Source organism: Xenopus laevis, chromosome 5L, assembly GCF_017654675.1.
Source record: "Xenopus laevis strain J_2021 chromosome 5L, Xenopus_laevis_v10.1, whole genome shotgun sequence".
Taxonomy (NCBI): Eukaryota; Metazoa; Chordata; class Amphibia; order Anura; family Pipidae; genus Xenopus; species Xenopus laevis.
In genome coordinates, this window is record NC_054379.1 from 126744923 (window position 1) to 126769253 (window position 24331).

General features: G+C 37.6%; 1 protein-coding gene across 1 annotated transcript in view; it reads right to left on the reverse strand.

Annotated features, from left to right (window-relative positions):
* The window catches only part of rnf13.L (ring finger protein 13 L homeolog), a 49675-nt gene that overhangs the window by 5383 nt on the left and 19961 nt on the right, over positions 1-24331 (reverse strand). The window contains 5 exon segments of the mRNA NM_001090240.1: positions 1254-1347; positions 2755-2860; positions 6434-6524; positions 7349-7436; positions 20949-21077. Coding sequence (NP_001083709.1) covers positions 1254-1347; positions 2755-2860; positions 6434-6524; positions 7349-7436; positions 20949-21077 — 508 coding nt within the window.

Consider the following 24331-nt stretch of genomic DNA (forward strand, 5'->3'; position numbering starts at 1 on the left):
AAGCAATTACTTTTCACAAACAGATTTTCAAATGTTTTGAGCCATAAATGGTTAAAGGGCTAAACTCCACAGAGATTTCGGGGCATGTTTACGAACAATGGAGATAAATATTGCTGGAGATGTTGCCCATGGAGAAGGAAAGCTATGGAGGCATTTTATTGCCAATAGATTACAAGCTAGAATGCTATATTTATTCTGTAGAATATTTTACTATACCCGAGTAAAAAACTCTAGAATCTCTTTGTTTGGTTAGGATAGCAGCTGCAGTATTAGCTTGGTGTGACATCACTTTGTGCCTGAAAAACACAAAGTAGTGCTACACACACACTCTCTCACCGCTCTTTGCAGCGTCGGGTGCCGTCTGTGACCCTGTCTGCCCAGGTCTGGTTCACGTACAAGAAAATACTTCAGCAGCACTCCGATTATGGTGAAAAAATTGGTACTTTATTCGTGCCTCAAGCTAAGCGACGTTTCGAGCCCTTCCAGCCCTTTATCACTTTGTGCCTGAGTCTCCCCCCGCTCACTTACAGCTCTGGGCTCAGATTACAGCAGAGAAGGGGGGGGGGGAAGAGAAGCAAACTGGGCATGCTCACGCCCGGGGAAAGGAGGTTTAAGCTGAAGGCAGGAAGTCTGATACAGAAGCCCATGTGTACACAATAGAAGGAAAGAAATGTAGTGTTTCTTTTGACAGAGGACTCAGAGCAGCATTACTTTGAGGGTTTACTGGTGTATTTCGGTGGACCTTTCTGATATGGCTTATACTTAGTTTTAACCTTTTCTTCTCCTTTAAGCAGTCATCTACAAGATAGCAATCAAAAGCAAAGATTTGATTGGTTGATATGGGCAACAGCTCCAGAGATATTTATCTCCAGTGTTACTAAACACGCCCGTTAGTCAGATGATGTTGGCTCAACATAACGAATCCTACAATTCGGATGCAGTCGCTTGGGGCAAAATATAATGGGACTGATAGAAAAATCTGATGTGTAAATCACATGCAAGATTTACCATCCACACCTGTTGGATGGTAACGCAGCATTCTTCATCGACCAGATAAAAACCAATGGTGTTGCAAAGACTATTTTTTTCATTGAAATACACTGATGTCGCATGAACAAAAGACTCCATCCGGCATTACATTACAGCTGTGGGGATCAGATTTTGTAGCAACCTATAAAATAGGTTGCAAGATCAGATAAAATCTGACCTACAAAATCTGATGAAAGTCTCCCTAGAACAAGCGGACAGCTTACCTTTCTTAAATTTATGTATAGGAAGCTTTTTCAGTTGGTCTTTACGAAGTCGGTTCCTTCTTGCTCTGTGACGATCTTGCACAAACTTAGTGATCTACATCCGGTAAATAGACACAAGCCAAAGAGAAAACACACGGTCAAGTAACCATTTGGATTCTAGAGACTTCACTTTCCCTGCTACAATAAACTTTTAAGTCCTGAAAAGACTCAGCCTTAGAGGGATACTGTCATGAGTTTGATTTTTATACAGTATGTGTGCCATGCAAACAATTATTTCTATCATGTGAAATGTTATTTACTCTGTAAAAATGGATTTTAATACAGGATTGTGTGAGAGTAGCACTAGATTGAGCCACTTTGCAGTCAACATGTTTCCCCTGACAGTATCATCATAAATCATTGTGTGTTTGAAGGGGATCAGTCACCCAAATACATTTTTCAAATCCTTTTCTATAATGTTAGTTGAGCAAAATACATACACAATATCAATTATATAGTGTAATTTCTTTCCCTTGAGTCTTGAAATTCACAATCACAACAAGCAGGAAGGTGATATTTTGTGGATACTATTAATAAAGCAAGTTACCCCAAAATCTTGTTTATGTGTCAGGTTGGGGACCTATTACACCTGCCCATACACTGGCTACATTGTGAGCAAGGAGAGGGAGGGCAGTGATGTAGAAGAGCTAATGGAAAGTAATTGCCTGCCCTGCCTCCGCGCCTGGGGCATAGAGACAGGGCAATATATAATTGACAGCTCAGAATTTTTAAATACATTTTTAAATGGACTTCAGCCTGGACAAATCTTCTTCAAAATGATCTCCCATCATCCAAGTTCTGCAGGGCAAGGGAGCAATAAGATTAGCCTTAGTGAGAAACAAACACATGAATGAACCCCAAAGCTGCTTAAGAACTTGCCCTTAAGAACTTGGAGAAAGGGTGATCATTGTGAAGAAGAGCAGCCACTAGACGTCTAAGGTTTGTACAGGCTGAAGTCAGTGCAAGTGGAGAGAGAGAGGTGATCCACAGTGCAGAAGATCGTGTTAATTAATGAAAACTGTACAGATTTTGTAATTAAAGTATAGTGAAGAAATGTTTCTTTTCCAAGAGTGGACCTGATAATGGGATTTTATTTTTGACTTTACAACCCCTTTAGGACCAAAGTATGCTTTTAACATAATGAATACGATGCATGCTTTATGGATGTTGGTAAAATATATTACTGTTATGATGAATATATTTATTATACTGAATCATTGTAAACATTTCATTGGCCAGAACAGGGAGAAGTGTTGCCAAGGTGGACTTTGAGAAGACACAACAACCGAGCGTACAATACATGCTTGCATACAAATGTACAGCACATGCTTGCATACACATGTACAGTGCATGCTTGCATAAACCAATGTACAGCACATGCTTGCATACAAATTTACAGCGCATCCTTGCATACAAATTTACAGTGCATGCTTGCATACAGAGTGGGAGTCGGTACACTTACCATAAAAATAACAATTAGCACAAGGCAGATTCCCACTATGATAAGGAATGGTATCAAGTAGTATTCCAATGGCAGGGTCAGATCCGGGACTAGCACAATATAGCCACTATGTAGAAACAAGAAAACATGTTGTTCAACAGAAAGTGCGATTCTTTTTCTGAAATGGGAAAATTATTGTTGGCCAACAGTGGGGGTGGGCATGTGCAATTTCCACTGTTTTTGGTGGGGACAAAATGTATGAAGTCATCCGAAGTCTAAACTGATCTGCAGGTTTCTTAGTTATTTCTTTAAAGGGGGGGTTCACCTTTGAGTTAACTTTTAATATGATAAAAGTTAACTCTGAGATAATCTGCAGTTGGTTTTCACCTTTTATTATTTGTGGTTTTTGAGTTATTTAGCAGCTCTTCAATTTGCATCATAAGCAATCTGGTAGGTAGGGTCCAAATTACCCCAGCAACCAATCATTGATTTAAATAAGAGACTGGGATATGAAAAGGAGAGGTCCTTTCTAGAAAGATGAGAGAAAGTAGCAATAACAATACATGTGTAGCCTTACAGAGCATTTGCTTTTTAGATGGGGTCAGCGACGCCCATTTGAAAGCTGGAAAGTGTCAGAATAAAAAGGCAAATAATTATAACACTATAAAAAATTAATTATGAAACTCAATGGAAAGGTTGGCTATTCTTTTAAATTGTAAAAGTTTACTTAAAGATGAACCACCCTTTAAAATGTATAGCCAATTGCTTTGCTTATAGAAACAGGAGATTTACAAAGTTACATAATAGTCAAGACAGACATAAAACTCACATTCGTCACGTTCAACCTTTTTGTTTTACTCCACAGACTCCCTAATGTGCATATTTGTACAGTCATCATATACTCCTTTAAGTGCCTTTTCTGTAAATAAACCCAGCCTGTTTCTACAACTATACCCTCAATTCCATGTACATTTTCCATAAACGTCATGCCGAGACCTGGAAACCTGTTCTCTGCTGCATATTTAGATGGTGCCTCACCAGCACTTGATCTTAAAGGAGAACGAAAGGCAAATATTACACACTACACCCCTGAATAGTCCTACTATAGTAGTGTGTGATCGCTATATTTTAAGCTCACCTATTTGTAAATTTGAGTAGTTATGTATATCTCCGGTTTACAGCCTGCTTTGCCTAATGCTGCCGCCATCCTGTGTATGGTATGCCTGCTTCAGTTCCCTCAATAATAATTATGCGCATGTAAATATAGCAGGGACAGCACCAAGGTATAACGGAGGAAAGGTTCGTATTTCAAGCATGTGCAGAGACAATGAATTTCTCCTATTGCGATTTAGCCAGCAGGAAGAGCAGTCAATTTCTATGACGTAGATCGAGTCCTGTTCTTGCTTTCTGCTCAGAGTGCCATTCCTCTCAAATGAACCCACGGACACAGGAATTGCTATGGACTGTGAGTGCTTGCAAAATACGTCTTTTAAATGAGAGTAATTTAGTTTTATCCTGTTGTTCTCCTTTAAGGGATCTACCCATTTAAACTATAGGTCTCATTACCTATCATCAGATGAAAAGTGCAGAAAGAGGCTTGATCAATCAATTGCATCTGCAGCCCCAGAGGCCCTAAAAACTGTGGTTGGCCCTAGCTGAAGGCTTGTTAGGCAAGTTATCTACAATCTATGCTAGGTTCTTCCGTGTAAGGTTTGGGTTTCAGCTATTCAAAAATGTTTGTTCCACTTATACCATTAACTGGACTATTTTAAGTGAACACTAAATGCAACACAGAACTGAGGAGAGCTGTAAGTAACACATTTAGCAGTATCATTCCTCTCTTAGTATTGCCTCTTTCTTTAGGAAACTACCATCATAAGGCAGAAGACAAACTATTCCAGATTTGGGTGTAGTCTTGGTTTGCACTTACACATGCTTTTAATCGTGATTGGTGTGTTTGTCGAGCTATGTGATTTGGTAATTGGATAATTGATTTGGTTCTCTGATTGGTGCACATTTGTTTAAATATTAGTGGTAGAGCTCTGTATAGATAGACTATGACTAAGTTTGTAACACAAAACACATAATTCTGTATATATGGACATAATAAAATTCTACCAACATGATTTTACCTGCCTTGTGAAAGAATGCCTTAATTTGAGTGCCTATGATTCAAAATTAGAAGAAGGAACTCCAGCAGAATTACTGCAAATAAACTTTAATTCCGAGTGCTCCACAAGTTTTTCGCTTTATCCGCTCCCCTTGCCGAGTGCTCAGGGCGGTGCACCTGGGCCTATTCCTCAATGTGGGGAGTTATTATTCTTTTTTGAGACCTGTGATTCATTTTACTTATTTTCATATTTAACCAGCAATTCCACTCAACCCATTACTGTTCCTGTATGGGGCAGAATTCACACACTCCAGCCTAGGCAGCCTATACTGGCCCTATCAATGACACAGCAGCAGTGAGACAGTGCCATTTTGCTATGGGAGATAGACTTGTTCACTGCTGACAAATCCTCCCAAATGACATCTGCTCAATTTTCATCCAGATGCTGGTTGGGAAAGCCATCAGAGAAAACCATACACTATCAAATAATCTGACATTGATAGGTCGGCAGCTTTTAGCGGCCCATGTATGCCCACCTTTATTCCTTCAGGGCAGCAAAAAAATCTCATGAAAGAAATCAGACTTCTTTTGTATACTGCCTGCCAATTTTCTGCAACGTTTCGGAAGTTAGTTTAATTACAAATGCAAGGACAGGAGGTTACATTCCTGTGTAGCCATTTACTGTATATTCTGTGAATATACAGTATAGCTTGTGTGAGTGCCAAACTCAGAGAAAGGATATTAATTTCTGGAGAAAAATGTGCACAAGTGATTTTTGACTTTTTTTTTCTGGCTTAATTGTTGCTTGTAGTTGCTTGCTTTGGGGCAGGTCAATCACACTTTCTTGTTGTTTTTAATACCTACCCTATCCAGCATAACATTTTATGTCTCTCATCATACTCTTCTGCATCATATTTATTTGAATTTAATACTGTTAAGATGGCCATACACAGACTACTAAAACCTGGCATCAGCTCATCAGCCTGTGCATGGAGCATTTGGGGCTGGCCATCTAATTTATATCTGATTAAACATGAAAGCAAAGACCTGTTTACTACAGCAGACTGTACAGGAGCAGATTAGCTTCTCTTCAAGTATGAAACTTGTTCACCTTTCCTGCCAGGATTTTGAAACAGTAATGTTATTAATATTCTCAAACAGAAATACTCAGTCTTGCATTATACAGATACATTTCTTTACTCTGAAGTGCCCTCTTTTGGTTAGACTCCTCCTCAGAATAGGTCTTATGGGGAAATGAATGGGAGTAAAAAAAAAAAAACAGAAAATAATTAAAGATACAAAGAAAGAAGAAGAAGCACAATTGAGAGGGAGATCTCCACTGAACAATGAGGGGTGTGTTATTAATATTATATTGGTTCACTACAAAAAGATTTCTTTGTCACACACTCAGAAAAAGGCACTTGAGAGTAAAGAGAAGCATTACGAAGGTGTTACACAAACCATCTGGAGTAGGGTGGTACACAGAGTATACATTAGAGTATAGATTGGTTATTGTTACACAGAAAACATTCAGTTTAGATGAGTTTGCTTAATACACCACAAGGAAAATAGGTGAAGATAATACATTACCCCTTTTCCCAAGCGAAATCTTCCTTTAAAGAACGTGCTGAAGACTCCCCAATAAACACAGACGGAATGTCAATCTGCTTCAATATATCAACTGCAATTAACAGCAAAATCCAGGTTTTAATACTTGCATGTTGATTTCTGCTGATTATCGACAACATATATTGTATAATAATTGCAGAATAGGCTGTAATTTCCCCGTGTGTGGCCGTTTCCTCAGGAAGTTATAGCAGTCTAGGCGTAAGAACCTATAAATCTCAGGTGGTGCGGTAAAACTATTACAAGTGAGCATATGGTTAACAAGGCAAGGATGTCCACTATACCATTATAAAGAATGATCATTTCATCTGAGTCATAGGGTGCCATGTTTCACTTGCCTTTAGGGCTCTGTGTAATCTGTCTAGTGGACTTGTGTAGAAACATCCATGTCAAGATTCCTCATTCTTTTGTTTGGGTGCGTACATGGAATAGTCACACTCCTCTACTTTCATTCAGCATCTGATCTACTGTGGTTAAACCATGCATGAAAGCAGTTACCTGGCCCTTGCAATACATTTGCTTTCTCTTTAGTGGGCAAAAAAACCCTCAACAACTTGAGAGATAGTCAACTTGTCTGGGATGTTGTAATTTTGATGGCAAGTACATTTTCTGGGTTCTTGGTTTAAATAATGGGAACACCTTTATTTCAGATGACTGTTGAGAATTAATGACAAAAAAATGCATTTATATGCAAAGTATGATGTTCTTGAAAACTGTTCTCTCTCTAAGCATGGGACATTGACTTGATATTGATAAATATATAAAATAGTAATATACTAATATACATAATTAAATGGGTCAATCCTTTTACTATGACACCCACCAGTATGTAATTTTCTTTCCCAATACAGTTGTGTTTTGTAAAAAGTGTGCACGTACCATCATTAGATCCCATGCTGATAAGGTCATCTGAGTCCACATTGTAAACAACAGCAGCCTTGTAGCCGGCTTTCTGGGCATTCAGCACCTGCAACAGCACATCATTTGTTGCATAGTATTCTTCTAGCTTATGAATCTCAAAACAACAAGTATTGGATTTTATTTTTTATTTTATTTATTTTTTATTTTATTTAGCTTAAGTGTTTAATTAATAAGTAATGTATAAAAGCAAAGTTCATTACAAATAAAGCCATATTTTATAGCTACACAGGAGGGCATATTACTTGGTATATAAAAGACAAATATGACCACACACTCAAGTCTTAAAAAATTGTGTTAAATATGTTGTGTCCTTATGATGCCAAGGCTGATTAAGACTTTTTAAAGGGGTGGTTCATCTTTAAGTTAAATTCTTAAAATTTTCTAAAACGGCCGGAAGCCAGTGCCACTTTTAACAAAGTACACCACCCTATTCATTTACAAAACTAGCCATTTTCTTTTCATAGTTACTGATGTAGAGAGAGAGAAGAAATGCGTGAAGATTTAAAGGGTTGGTTCACCTTTAAGATTTAAAGGGTTGGTTCACCTTTAAGTTAACTTTTAATATGTTATAGAAGGGCTAATTCCAAGTTACTTTACAATTGGTTATGTTTTTTTATTGATATAGTTTTTGAAATATTTGCACTTTTCTCCTGACTGTTTCCAGCTTTCAAATGGGGGGGTCACTGATCCCCATCTAAAAAACAAATGCTCTGTAAGGCTACAAAATATATTGCCATTGCTACTTTTTATTACTCATCTTTCTATTCAGGCCTCTCCTATTCACATTCCAGTTTCTTATTCAAATAAATGCATAGTTGCTAGGGCATTAGGTAATTTTCAGCCTTAGCTGAAATTACAAACTGTGGAGCTGCTGAATAAAAAGCTAAATAACCCAAAAAAACACAAATAATAGAAATGAAAACCAAATTGTCTCAGAGTATCACTCTCTACATCATATTGAACGCTAATTTAAAGGTGAACAAACTTTAAGAATTCATTAAATACATCAAGTAAAAACTAATTATAGGATTCATGTCACTGTGTCTTTTAAGAGTCCACGCATTAACACACGTGGGGGCTTCAAATACATTTAATTGAAGGTTTAATGTTCCAAATTCTTTGCCCTGCCAGCATTTTTAGTCAATCTGAGACTCCTCGTAGATTGATATCATCACTGAAATACTGAGCAATACTTTATAATTAGACCAAAGTACATAATAGTAATTTAATGTGTAATATTAACTTATTCTTGAAAGTTAATTGGGTGGATCTGACTTTAAGAGTCATGATACAGATAAAATGGAATTTATGAATGGATAGCTTCCAGAGCCCACAGGGAAACTTTATATGATCCACATTTTTACAGTGCTACATGGACTCATTATTATTAATAGACTCTATAATGTGTTAAAGGAGAAGGAAAGGCCAAAATGAAGTAAGCTTTATCAGAAAGCTCTATATAAATACACCAGTAAACCATCAAAGTAATGCTTCTCTGAGTCCTCAGTCAAAAGAAACACAGCATTTCTTTCCTTTTATTGTGTACACATGGACTTCTGTATCAGACTTCCTGTTTTCAGCTTAACCGTCCAGGGCTAGGACTTGAGCATGCTCAGTTTGCTCCTCTTTCCCCCCTCCCTGTTGTAATCCGAGCCCAGAGCAAGGAGAGACTCAGGCAGGAAGTGATGTCACAACAAGCTAATAAGGCATCTGCTATCCTAAACAACCAGAGAGAGCTTCTAGAGCCGTTTACTCAGGTATGGTAAAGCATTCTGCAGAATAAATATAGTGTTATAGCTTGCACTATTGTGGCTAATCTATTAGCAATAAACTGCTTCAGTAGATTCCCTTCTCCTTTAAGGTCTTTGAGATTCAGGAACAACTTTTTTTCCCCCTACAGAACATTTCTATCCAAGTACAAAACGTATCTCGATCGCTACATTTTGTACTTTTGGCTACTAAACCCTGAAGCCAAAAACAGATGGACAGTGAGGCTTCAAATCTGCTATTCTAATGTTACATTGCTTATATTTCTCACTGGTTTCTGTATAATGCATGCCACACCTGTACTTTCCTGCCTTTGGCCAACTACCCTCCCATAATGCCTTTAGCTTTAAGAACACTAAAGGTTTAGTAACCTTTAGTTATGCCACTGGGTATAATCTACATTACATGCCAGAAGAAGCTTCACAGCCAGGTCCGGACTGAGAATTAAAATAGGCCCTGGCATTTCAGGTACACAGAGGCCCAATCAGCCCACATAGAGGCCCAAACAGCCCCCACCAGCCCACTAAATACTGACTTTCAATGGGACCTTATAGCAGCCCCTCTGGCATTTGCCAGAACCCACAGATTGCCAGTCCGGGCCTGTTCACAGCAGAGTTGCTCTACAAAGGCTACCAGGTCTTATATGCATGACCTCTTCAGAAACAATGTTCTGTTAGCTCTATTAAAGGAAAACTATACCTCCAAAATGAATACTTAAGCAACAGAAGAACAGGAAGAAGTGAGGAAACAAAAGACAGAACTCTGTGTTAATTGGCTCATGTGACCTAACAATAGAGTTTGTTTGGTATGTTTGTGTGCACCGTGAATCATACGATACCAGGGGGTGGCCCTTATTTTTTAAAATGGCAATTTTCTACTTATGATTACCCAACGGCACATACTACTAAAAAATATATGATTATGGAAATGGTTTATTTACACGAAGCAGTGTTTTACATATGAGCTGTTTTATGCAATATTTTTTTAGAGAGACCTACATTGTGTGAGGGGTATAGTTGTCCTTTAATGTAATAATAAGGGAAAGCTCTGCAATGGGGATATTGTAATAAACCTTATGCCTTAACACAGTTCTGAGCAGAAAATCTCTTAACTCTGATGTTCTCCGGGGAGGTTATGGGTATAATTTAGCATCTCAAGAGGCAAGAGAGTTCCAAAACATTTCAGATTAAAAAAAGTTACATAAATATATGGTATCTAGGATGCTGTGAGATGTACATATACACACACCTCTTTGTATTTGCTACTTAGAAATTGTATTTGAGTTACATTACCAAAAAACAAAACAAAACAAAAAAAACATTAAAGGGGGTTGTTTACTAGAACTTGAGTTCATCTAATTTTTTTTATTAAAACAAAGTCGACCTAACTCCCATCCACGAATTTAAAGAAATAATTCCAAATTCTTTTCTTTCATGTTAGCTGAGCAAAATAAACTTTACTTACACTATTATTATTAATATTATTAATACTTATATTATTATTTAAATTTAGTTTCCTTCAGTCTTGTAATTACACAATCACATCACACAGGCAGGAGCCATTTTGTGGACACTGTTATCAAGATAGATTGTGTATCAGCCCAAAATCTTGTGTATGCACCAGAATGGAGGACCTAATGCCCATGTGCATTGCCCTACACTATTATAGAGCCTGAGGTGGGAACAGGACCGCCATCAGAAATCGCAGGGCCCCGTACGACAACATTTCCTGGGCCCCCTGGGCTGCGCCCACTTCATGCCCCACCTACAGGTCTGCCCTCCCCACCACACAGTAAAAAAAAAAATATATATATTGGTGGCTAGGGTTCCCACATGTAAAAAAATAAATAAAAAGATTGGTGGTCAGGGCCCCCCATAAAAAACATTTGTGGCCAGGGCCCCCCCCATTAAAAAATATTGGTGGCTATGACCCCACATCAGAAAAAAAAATTAGTGGCCAGGCCCCCCCCACCCACATTATAAGAAAATTGGTGGCCAGGGCCCCTTAAACGTCCATGCCTTCACGAAGTCAGCAGCTCTCAGAAAGATCGGGGGCCTGGCTAATCAAGTAAGTGTGGTGTGGCCGGGGCCCCTCTTACCCTCGGGGCCCCCTACAACTCCCCCCCTGATGGCGGCCCTGGGTGGGAAGGGGCAAAGTAAGAAAAACAGTGACATATAGGAATTGCTGAATGGAAAGTGAAAGTAATCGACTGCCTCAGGCATAGAGGCAGGGCAGGTAATATATAATTGATAGTGCAGATATTTAAACACCTTTATAACAGGTATGGATGTTTTAATGAAAAAAAGAATTTGTGTTCATGTTTAATTTGCAATGGACTTATTATACAGATTTTTATATGTAGGTGACAGGTCCGCTTTAACTCATTTATCAATAATGCTTCTCGAAAAAGTTGGAGCAAAAAAAAAAAAAAAAAATTAGACAAAATTAAAAAGTAAATTCAAATTGCACAGCTCACACATAACTTCTAATTGGAAATGCTTTTAATGGCTGTATATTGGAAAGATGCTTATAATGACAGACTTTCGTTATGGATGGAGTTTTTCTCGATTAGATTTTCCCGACTGTACAATACACTGAATTGAAGTTGATTCACCGGGTAACGGCACATTTTTGTCTATGCTATATCCTCTCCCATGCGGATGATAAAATGTCCTGAAAATACCTTTGTATATTGAAGTTAATGGGAATTGCTGCCGGTAAAACTGTTTACTCATGTAATCGTGCAAAAATGCTTCTCAAGCAATTATGTGCAGAAGTGATCTCTGGAGAACTCCGTATGATGTAACTTCAAGTTACAAGAAGAAGAAGATACAGCTGCTTTCCTCAGCCAAGCAACCGTTGCACCTGAAATCCCTTGCAGTGCTTGTTATAACTAGGGGTGCGCCAAACTCAAGATATGGTTCTGTGGGAAAGAGCCAGGTTCAAAGCTTAAATTTTCAAATGAGAAATTCTTTCAACAGTTTAAAGGGGTGTTTAGCTTTTAAGTTTAACTTTTAGGGGGTTATTTACGAAATTAACAAATCACAAAAACTCGTGATTTTTTTATAAAAATGGACTTTTTAAAAAAAAAAAAAAAAATAGCACATTTTTCGGAATTTATTAAACCTCGAGGATGGTAAAGACCGAATCAGAAAATCCGCATCTCAGACCTTTCGAGGTTGCATATAAGTCAATGGGAGAAATCCCACTGATTTTTTGATGTGCGATGGGTTTCGTGCAATACCCTGAAGTTTTCAGGTAAAAATCCGAAAAAAATTGTGAAAATCAGATTTTTTCCCACAAAGCTAATTTTCAGGAAAATGTAATAATAATTAAGCGAAACAAACCACGTGCATATTTGATCGGAGTTTGTAGCAGAAAATATTGAGATAAATTCTGACTTTGATAAATAACCCCCTTAGTATGTTACTGTATTTTTCAATTGTTTTCATTAATTTATTTTTTAGCCTTTTCCCTCTTTGCAGCTTTCTGACCCGGTCTAAAAACAAATGCTCTGTAAGGCTACACATTTATTGTTATGGCTACATTTTATTACTTTATATTCAGTCCCTCTCCTATTCATATTCCAGTCTCTTATTCAAATCAACGCATGGTTGCTAGGGTAATGTGGACCCTAGCAACCAGATGGCTGAAATTGCAAACTGGAGAGGTTATAAATAATAAGCTAAATAAATCAAAAAGTGCACAAATAATAAAAAATGAAAACCAACTGCACATTATCTGAGAGTATCACTCTACATCATATTAAAGTTAATTTAAAGGTTACCAACCCTTCTGATTGCTTAAACAGGATTCCTAAATAATGGAGGCACTGGCTGGCTACATAATAAATGTTATGTTTCCTTATCTTCTCTCCCAGTTTTATTTAACCTCTAACACGAACTGCCACATACAAGGCTGCTCTCTCTCTCCAGCAAAAATAACCAGTAATCATCTGGAGCACTCTGAAAGTGGCTTTATATTTTTTCCTACAGGGATTCTTGCATATATTTTCCAGATTTTTTTTGTAACATCATATTTTCCATTTCAAACGGTATAATAAGTGAGAATTACCAGACAATGCATATTTGACTATGACTGCTATAGGTTAACTCCACAGTACTGCACTCATGCAGAACATGAACACGACTAAGGAATACAGTAGATCTGATTTATACACGAATCAACCTGAAGACCAGAAACATTCCAACCCTTATAAAAGCATGAGCCTGACTTAACTATCTCTCTTGTTGTTCCTAACCAGCACACAGTAAACGCACCACACAGGACTTTATATAGTATATAAAGTCCTGGGTGGTGTGTTTTTTTCTATACTATTATATATATACTATACTATAACAAACAAGGGAAAGTTGTGCTCACCACTATTTTTTTAAACCATTGCACTCAACCCATTAGACATGCACAAAATGTCTCTGTCTTAAATATATTGATAATGGGTTGAGTGCAGAGGACTCTTGTATTTGTCTATATGTATTTTGTGGTCACAGCCTCATTGCACCCCCGCCTAATGTTTTTAAAAATTAGTGGTGAGCACAACTTTCCCTTGTTTGTTATAGTTATACAGGAGCAGTGACCAGCTCCGTGTTGTAGCTCCCACCCCTCCCAGCTATAGTCAGGTGATCCCACTGGTGTCTAATAAAAGGGCAGCCAAGTATGGAGGTTTACTTTGAAAGCAGCAAGTAAGTTGCAGGTAAAACTTTGTAAAATTTATAATTAAGCAATTGAATTCTTAATGAATCAGATGAAAATTAAGCGTAGGACTGGCCAGATATGGGATGACTTTGATGTAGTTGGCCAGCCTAAATATATTTCAATATATGGACAAACAATCCCTGTGTTGTTTAAAGGGTAAGGCATTTTTCAGTAGCAGTGTGCACAAAATGTCGCTGTCTTAAATATATTGATAATGGGTTGAGTGCAGAGGACTCTTGTATATATATATATATATATATATACATACACACACATACCCTTCAATATAGTACCAATTGTTTTCCATGGGCCACAGAATTGCCCTGCATTATACATATATGAACTAGAATCTTTTGATTTTTGTGACAATTTTATAGCAGGTGGCAGTGAGAGAAAGCAGAATGTGATTGCATGCATATAGGTAGGGAGCCCTCTTTTGCTGGCAGAACGTATGAAACGGCCACACTAATTAACAAACAAACCTTAGCCAATCAATACACTGTGTAGGAGTCATTGCTCTAAGGCTAAGAAATCTTATTCCCTTCACTGCAGCATTGTTTCACTTGCCTCCTGTTATTTTACTTTGAATCTAAAATAGAAAGAGGCCCATGGATCAGTTGTACTAGAGATGTATGCAGAGCACTTTGTGTGGGTGCAAGTATAAATGTAAGAGTGGCCAGGGGGTGTTTGATTGTGCTTAAAGAGCCAAGAGTTACAGCATCTATTGTGCCTGACAAGGTATTTTAAAAGGTCATTAACAACAAAAATAGTTGATCTTATGTGGAAGTAATGCAACCCAATTCAATAAATAAAATTAGATATACTTATACGCAAACAAACACATACACTTGTATATATATATATCCCAGTGTATGGAGGAGAAAATGTCAATCAGATGCACACATTGTTCGCCTCCAGTTAAATAAATGAATAATAGAGCAATCCACAGCTTGTTTATATTACTGTGCCAAACTGACGGTTTCTGCTTAAACTGCGCTTTGCAGAGCTGGTAATATAAAGCACTCCTTGTCTTATTCAAGGCTGTTTGCAGAATCACGCCCCTGCAATTTACTATTTATGTACTGTTGCCTGGGGTACAGGCCACTAAGTGACCAACCAATCTGTCATAAACCAGGGTCTTGGCAAACGGAGCCTCTGCTTCCAGCACAAGAGCATGTTCCATCAAGCCTTGTCTTCTTAAGACTTTTGTCTTTGTCCTTGAGGTCTTAGCAGGGTTATTCTTATATAATCACAAGTGCGATGATTAGAATGGAAATCAATTGTAAAATATGTCCTTCGGTATGTCACACTCTGGTGAACTACACATTTATGGTCAGTCTACTTCAATATACTTAACACACATCATTCTGACTTGCTGAAGAGCACTTACACCTAACCAACAGCTCTACATTCAAACAACATTCAAGAAGGCCACAGAAAAGAAAAATAATATATATATATATATATATATATATATATATATATATATATATATATATATATATATATATATATATATATATATATATATATATATATAAGCATTCACAAAGTACCTGCACTCCTTCCTTGTTGTTCAAATATGGGTGCTTGGTCAATCAGTGTATACAATGTTCAAAGTGGACCAGCACACCGAAGTTTTCAATCAAAAGAGTTTTATTTTAACATCACTCATGTGTCCAACGTTTCGGCCCACATTAGGGCCTTTATCAAGGCCCTAATGTGGGCCGAAACGTTGGACACATGAGTGATGTTAAAATAAAACTCTTGATTGAAAACTTCGGTGTGCTGGTCCACTTTGAACATTATATATATATATATATATATATATATATATATATATATATATATATATATATATATATATATATATATATATATATATATATATATATATATATATATATAGATTCAAAGTCCTAGCGCACACCATCCATTAGTGATTCAAAAAAATTTAGATCACATACCTTGGTGCTACCCTAAAAAAGCTGCATTATCCATATTCCATTGAGAAAGGTGCACACCAGGATTTTTCAATTAAAGGAGAAGGAAAGTCTCTAAACAACATTCCCTAAAAATCTCAGCCTTAATATAGTCTCCAACATATTCCCCCAGCTCAATGTAATGTTGCTTAGTTTGCCTTTGTAATGGCAAAGTCAGGTCCTGCTATTAAGTACCTGTTTCAATCCAGAGCTGCTTCCTTTCTCCTCCAACAGAGATTTCCCCGGGCAAACACATGCGCACCTCACTGCTGAGCTGCTGCCGTTTTTTTTTTTTTCTTCATTAGCATATTCAGCCTGTATGTGCTGAAAGTCTTGCCCTCGTTAGCCCCGCCCACTTAATCCCATTGTCCAATCGGAACTCTCCTCTGTTTTTTTCAAGACAGTCCTGCACAGCCCCTCTCCCTAAAGCTGCAGTTTACAGTGTAGGAGACACGGGCGGAAGTGATGTCAGCAGCTTGAAAATGGCAACTGCAATCTATTTAAGAGAGGGCTTACTTTCAAGACAGCAAGCTGGATAAATAATGCTCATCCAGAAGAACTGCTATAGCTGTTTGGGAGGCAGAAGTATGGTAATTATATTAAAGGGATTTTCATGTAAATCCTTTCCTTCTCCTTTAAAACGTCATGTTTATTAAATAAGTTTAACACAAGAATGAAGCGCTCACCTCCGTTTCTTATCCCTTGAGGACCAGGTGCTTAGCAGTCAAAATCCCACTCTGCCATGGGTATCAATCATATACAATGTCCAACAGACCGCAGCACACTGACACGTTGTTTCTTGTGAAACTTTTGTGATTTATTGGCTCAGTAGACAAAATAATGCAACGTTTCGAGTCTCACAGGACCCTTTATCAAGCATATAGTTACAATCATTACTCTGTGTTAAATAGTGAACAGGGAGGGCGGGGAAAGGTCAGGGGGAGTGGTGGGCGGGAACATCAATTACAACAAATCACATTTTTGATACATATAGTGTGTAACAATCAAATTATCATTAAACATTGTGTTTAGTGCCCATCTTCATGAGTATCATTAATAAGTGCATCAAATACATATAGTATCATGTAAAAAATATATTATTTGTGCTAATAAAAAATCTCCACTGATTAAAACCATTAAAAAAATTTTTATTGTTTATTTTTAAAAATCTTTTGAAAATTTTTTTTTTTGTTTATTCATTTTGCTGGAATACCAGCAGTTAATCCCTGGTTGAACATAATCCTGTGTATACAATCTCGTTTTCATCATTTTAACAATTGGAAAATCTGAGATGCTCATATTACCTTTCTTGCAACTTTCTATTCCATGACTTCTTTTGCAGAAGGTAATGATAGCACTCAGAATTATCCGATTCCGAATCCATTCTTATTACCCTTTAGAAAAACACACACACATTTTCTTTAGATATAGATCTACAGAGATTTTTCAAAGATACCTGCATTCCCTGACACTGTATACAGCAATGGGGGATTGGGTCACTCGCAATTATCACTTAAAAGGGTGGGCTTGTGTAACAAAAGTAATTTTATACCCCCTCCACGGATAATGTGGTTGAAGCCTATATAAAATTGGTTAACAATGATGTGGATAAATTGAAACAACGGGTTAAACGCAATCCAATGTTGGGTGTTAAATCAAATCTTTCCTATAAGGAACGTAAATGTTTGCAGGAATTAAAAGATAATGAGAAACTCATATTTAAACCTGCTGATAAGGGAGGGGCCTTGGTGGTGATGAAAAGGGAACTGTACATGGATGAGATAATGTCACAATTATCAGATTCAAATGTATACAAAAAAATGGAATCAGATCCCTTAACATCCATTCAGCATTATGAATATAGTCCTGGCAGCTGTGGAGAACGGTACTATTGGTGAAGATCTTAAAACCTATCTCATTAGGGAGAAACCCATTACACCGGTCTTTTATATTTTACCAAAAATTCACAAGAATCTCCACAATCCACCAGGCCGCCCAATTGTAGCGGGCACAGATTCAGTTTTGTCTCCCTTGGCAATCTATCTTGAGAAGGTATTGCAACCTCTTGTTCAGAACACTAAGTCGTACGTCAAGGACACAACTCATTTACTTGAATTATTGGAGGAGGTTGTATTACCTGAACAAGAAATTTTGCTGGTCAGTTTTGATGTATGTAGTTTGTACACATCTATTATACATGATGCTGGTCTTAATGCCGTTAAGTTTCATTTAAATGTTACGGAATATACTGCTGAACAAAAATCTCTCTTTCTCTCATTATTAGAGGTTGTGTTACATCAGAATTATTTTCTATTTGGGGACACGTTCTACATGCAATTGAGGGGGACGGCCATGGGCAGTAATGTGGCCCCCACATATGCGAATCTCTACATGGCCTTTTTGGAAGACACCCTTGTTTATAACAATCACCTCTTCAAGTCGCATTGTCGTTTGTATCTAAGATATATCGACGACTTGCTATTGATTTGGCAAGGCTCCAGTGAGAGCCTAGATTTGTTCCATCAATTTCTCAATCAGATGGAGGACACCCTGAAATTTACTGTAATCTCAGATAAATTTTCTCTAAGTTTTCTGGACGTGTTAATCATGAGGGAAGGTGAAAAATTGAAAACTAGCCTTTACAGGAAATCCACAGATAAAAATAACCTTTTACATTTTGCTAGCTTTCACCCAGAGCCATTAAAATGTTCACTTCCACTGTCACAATTTGTGAGGGTAAAACGTATTACTAGTGACCCCTTAGAATGTGAGGCACAGTTGAGAGATATGACAAATAGATTTACAAAAAGAGGATACAGCAAGAAGGTTTTAAATACCAGTCTAGACAATGTACAACAAAAAAGCAGAGAAGCACTATTAAAAGGAGAAACAAACGGATAGGCTGGCCTTTGTGAGCAATTTCAGCACGGCGAGCAAACATGTGGGGCAGATTATACGCAAACATTGGCATATATTACAATCATGCCTACCAGATGTGCCTGGTTTTCAGTCACCACCAATGTTAGCGTATAAAAGAGCAAAAAACTTTAAGGATAGACTCATAAGAGCAGATGTGGGTAGCAATAAACTATTAAACACTCGTTTTTTACAGAAGCCAAAATTCGGGACATTCCCGTGTCTGAGTTGCACACAGTGTAACTCAGTCATTAAAGGGGATACATTTTTTCATCCACACTCGGGCAAGAAATACGCCATCAAGCAATATTACACCTGTGAGTCCACTTATGTCATTTATCTATTGAAATGTCCTTGTGGACTTTTATATGTGGGTGAAACGACCCAAAAAATTAAGGACAGAATATCGAAACATAAATCCACTATCCGTAAGGGGTTAACGACATTACCTGTACCTGCACATTTTGAGGAAGCAAAACATTCAGTAAGTCAACTTAAATTTCAAATAATTGACTCAGCTGAACCACCCAGAAGAGGGGGGGACAGACAGATGTTGCTACACAAACTGGAGATGCAGTGGATTCACAGGCTTGACACGGTATGGCCTAGAGGATTGAATAGAGATTACACTCCTGCTTTATTTATTAATCAGTAGGTTAGTAGACTATTGAAGTTTATACTTATTACTCCTTGAAAACTAATGATCTTTTCTTTTTTTCTAAAGGGTAATAAGAATGGTTTGGGAATCGGATAATTCTGAGTGCTATCATTACCTTCTGCAAAAGAAGTCATGGAATAGAAAGTTGCAAGAAAGGTAATATGAGCATCTCAGATTTTCCAATTGTTAAAATGATGAAAACGAGATTGTATACACAGGATTATGTTCAACCAGGGATTAACTGCTGGTATTCCAGCAAAATGAATAAACAAAAAAATTTTTTTTCAAAAGATTTTTAAAAATAAACAATAAAATTTTTTTTAATGGTTTTAATCAGTGGAGATTTTTTATTAGCACAAATAATATATTTTTTACATGATACTATATGTATTTGATGCACTTATTAATGATACTCATGAAGATGGGCACTAAACACAATGTTTAATGATAATTTGATTGTTACACACTATATGTATCAAAAATGTGATTTGTTGTAATTGATGTTCCCGCCCACCACTCCCCCTGACCTTTCCCCGCCCTCCCTGTTCACTATTTAACACAGAGTAATGATTGTAACTATATGCTTGATAAAGGGTCCTGTGAGACTCGAAACGTTGCATTTTTTTGTCTATTGAGCCAATAAATCACAAAAGTTTCACAAGAAACAACGTGTCAGTGTGCTGCGGTCTGTTGGACATTGTATTAAATAAGTTTAAAACAGGAACCGGCCAACGTTTCGGTCTTTCTCTAAGACCTTTATCAAGACCCTCTTGATAAAGGTCTCAGAGAAAGACCGAAACTTTGGCCGGTTCATGTTTTAAACTTATTTAATAAACATGAAGTTTTAATTGAAAAATCCTGGTGTGCACCTTTCTCAATGGAATATATATATATATATATATATATATATATATATATATATATATATATATATATATATATATATATATATACATATGCATCTATTACACATCATGCACACTTTTAAACCATATAAAACAAATGGTGTTGCTTTTAGTGGAATCTTTATTCCACTGTATTATACAATGAGTGTTAATACAGTCTCTTAATGTGCATACTGGTAACATAATATTATACAAGTGCTGATCAATTCGCTTTTCATAAAGAAATAATTTATTAAAGGGGACCAGTCACCCAAAAAAAATATTTAAAATCCTATTTTATCACATTAGTCAAGCAAAATTAACTTTAATTACACTGTATAAATTTTTTGAGGAGCCATTTTATGGACACTGTTATTAAGCAAGCCTTGTATCAACTCAAAATCTTGTTTGTGCACCAGAATGGGGGACCCTATGTTCATCCCCATGTCCTGGCTACACAATTAGATGGTTAAGAGAACTGGGGGAATGTAGGGTGAGCAGTGACAAAAAAGAAATTGGATTTCATATTTAATTTGAAAAGGACTTGTATTATACAGCTTTTTATGTCTGGGTGACGTGTCCACTTTAAAAAAAAATCTGCCCTGGAAATCCCACTCACACATTTTCTGGCTTACCTTCAGGTCAAAGTTACATTCCAATCTCTTGATGAGTACAATGAAAACACTAGAGGCGTTGTCTCGCAAGACTGGTGGTGGAGATATTGGTTGACAAGCATTGTCTGGTTTGGCAGTCACTAAGTATCCCTGAAAAACAATAGGAAAAATGGTGTTGAACAAGCAATCTAGGATAAGGTATTTGGAGTAAATCAATATTTATTATAAAATCCCTCATTTAGGAACTACATTGGTCCCTGGCACTGGGAGGGCTCAGATTTACAAAATTATTTTGCCTCTCCACATTCTTTTCTCATCATTAATATGCTTTTGATTGCTCATCAGTCCCTAGCTTCCATTTCTAAAATTCCATTTTGAATGGGTTTTCCTATCCAGAATCCTTGGGACCTGGAGCATTCTGTATAACAGATCTTTCCATAGATTGGAACTTCATACCTTAAGTCTCCTAGTAAATCAAGTAAACATTAAATAAACCCAATAAACAGTCTCTGCTTCCAATCAGGATTAATCATATATTAATTTGGATCATTTATAGTGTACGGTTTTATTATTAAAGGGGAAAAGGAAACATTATAAAAATTTGGTTTATTTGGATAAAATGGGAGGTGGCCTTTCTGTTATTCGGAGCTTTCCATATAACGGATCCTATACCTGTACTCTGTTCTTCATGATCATATTTTCACTCCTTAGGGAAGAGACACAAGCGGCAATTCGGGGCGATTAGTCGCCGGGCGACTATTCTCCCCAAATTGCCGAGTGTCTCTGCCCTTAATAATGAACCCTTTATCTTAGGACTCCAGCTCTAGTTCTTCCTCAATTTTTCTTCCTGCAATTTCAGCCCTCAGCCAAATATTTTCTCATTTCATTATGACTCCCTCCCTATTAATTACATTTACATCTTCTGTCATGTTCCTGGTTTATTCCCCCTACTCTACTGTATTGCTCCCATATTCTGCGTTATGCCTCTTTATCCTGTTTTCTCTTTATTGCCTCTATGTGTTTTCCCAAGCCTTGCCACTTTATACTCATTCTCATTTTATTTCTCATCACCAGTTTCCATTAATGCCTTTAAGAACACATGGCAAATTAAATGCTGCAACTCTTTGTACAGTACAGATACTCCGGTCCAGATAAACAGATAAGCACCATGTTGCTCTTTTGCCTATTCAGTTAATTAAAGAAAGGAGGAAAAAGTATTGCAATAACAGAATATTTCCCTCACGGTTTTTTTTTTTTTGCAATGAGGACTATTTATCGCCATCTAGTGGCCATTAAGCTAATTTGATTAAAATACACTGCAGTGCAGCCAAGTATGTTAATTATTTCTCCATTGCAGTTGCTGCTCGATAAGACAAACAAAAGTATAAAGTATGGAAAATCTAGCTCATGCTGGTGCTTAGCTATTGCTGCCAGAGAGTCCTAAATGGGTTACATTTTTGACGTCTGGACCTGAACTCAGACCTGCATATCAGAAGTGTCATCATTGGGAGGCAGAGGGGAGGGGTAGATTAGGTTATATTAAGATGTGCCCTGTCCCGCAGACGACCCCCCCCCCCCCTGACCCACAATCCTACACGTATTTGCAAGTTGGAATTTCAACCTGAAAAATACTGTTTTTGTCTGCAAGTACCTGACCCCAGGCCCAGTCTGGCAAATGGGCTGCTGTAAGATGCAACAGACCAGGGGTCACCAACTTTTTCTTCCCATGAGCCCCATTCAAATGTAAAAGAGTTGGGTAGTAACACAAGCTGTTCCTGGGGGTGCCAAATAAGGGCTGTGATCTGCTATTTGGTAGCCCCTGTGTGGCCTGGCAGGCTACACGAGGCTCTGTTTGGCAGTACATCTGGTTTTTTACTTGCCTGCACACCATTTATTAAAAAAAACAAAAAACATCCAATGGATTAGTGTTGCTGATGAGCCACTGGTTGGGGGTCACTGCCATAGACCATACCTCCCAACAGTTTGGAAATAGAAAGAGGGACAAAAAGATTTGGCGCGCGGTGAAATTTTTTGACCACACCCATTTTGTGGCCACACCACCTAATTCCCATGTCCATTTTACAAAATTTGGCAGGTTATGAAAGTTTAAACACATTTCTGTGGTTTTTATGTGTTATTACAGTTTTGCTGATGAAGGTGAATTGCCCTTTAGGGTGGTGGCAGACGGTGACGTTTAGTTGCCCAGCAATAAATCTTCTCTACTGCGGACGACTAATCTCCCCGAAATGCCTTCCCACGAATCGCTTCGGATTTACGAAGTCACCTCGTGAGGCAGCTTCGGAAATGTATGTCACCCCGCTAGCAATTCGTATTCTTGCCGGTTGGAAGGCATTTTGGGGAGATTAGTCGTCCGCAGTAGAGAATATTTGTCACTGGGCAACGAATCTCCCCGTCTACCACCACCGTCAAACTGCAAGTCAGTTTCCAAGAGACCTGCTTAACTTATTTTGTTACAAAAATATCTAAGTATCTATTCTGGCCTCTCTGCCCAAAGCCAATTAAGTTAGAAACTTTGTATCTTTTTCTGACTGTTCGGTGCAGGAGATCAAAGAGAAAGTTGGGACATTTTAGTAAGGAAACCGGAACTGTGGGATGAACTGTCAAAATTGGGACCTGTCCCACAAAAAACGGCACAGTTGGGAGGTATGATACACTATTTATTGGGCCTGTGGGAGGCTGTTTGTGCCTCTGTGTAGTTGAAACTCCATGGCCTATTTTGAATCTCAGTCCTGACCTGCCTGACCCGATACTAGAAGTGATGCGGCCAAAGATAGTGCATGTCAAGCTTGTGGCAAAACTCTTAGAGCAGGTACACTGGACTTTTATGTGCGGCTAAAACTGCAGTTGGGAAAGGAGTAAAGGGCCTTGTGCCAGGCAGATATTGGTTTAAAAAACAGGTTTGGGGGGATTACATTTTCCCTTAAAGGGCAATGCCCAGTCACAGCTGTCACTCAACAAGCCATGTTGCACTGTGTATTTCAAACACAGTAGTTTAGGGTACTTGGTGCATACACAGTGGTACATAAGATTTCAGTGAAAAGAAATATGAATATACTATGAACCAGGTGTGTAAAAGGTTGGTTGTTTAACCTAGGTGACAAAGGGCTCTGGTTAACTAATTCAAATAAGTGCATATATTTTGCATGGGTTTTATTTATTATTTATTTTATTGTATTTTTCTAAAATGGGAAATCAGCTATTTATTGAAGTAGTGTTAGCAGTTAGCCAATTTCCATTGTACATGTGACAGTATCACATGTACAATGCAATATCCAGAAAGATACTCTCTATTCTTCCAGTCAAACCCTTTCTGAAGACCAATTTACAGAATTAAATGGATACTATAAACAATTTTTACTAGTAAAACAAAAAACAAAAATTGC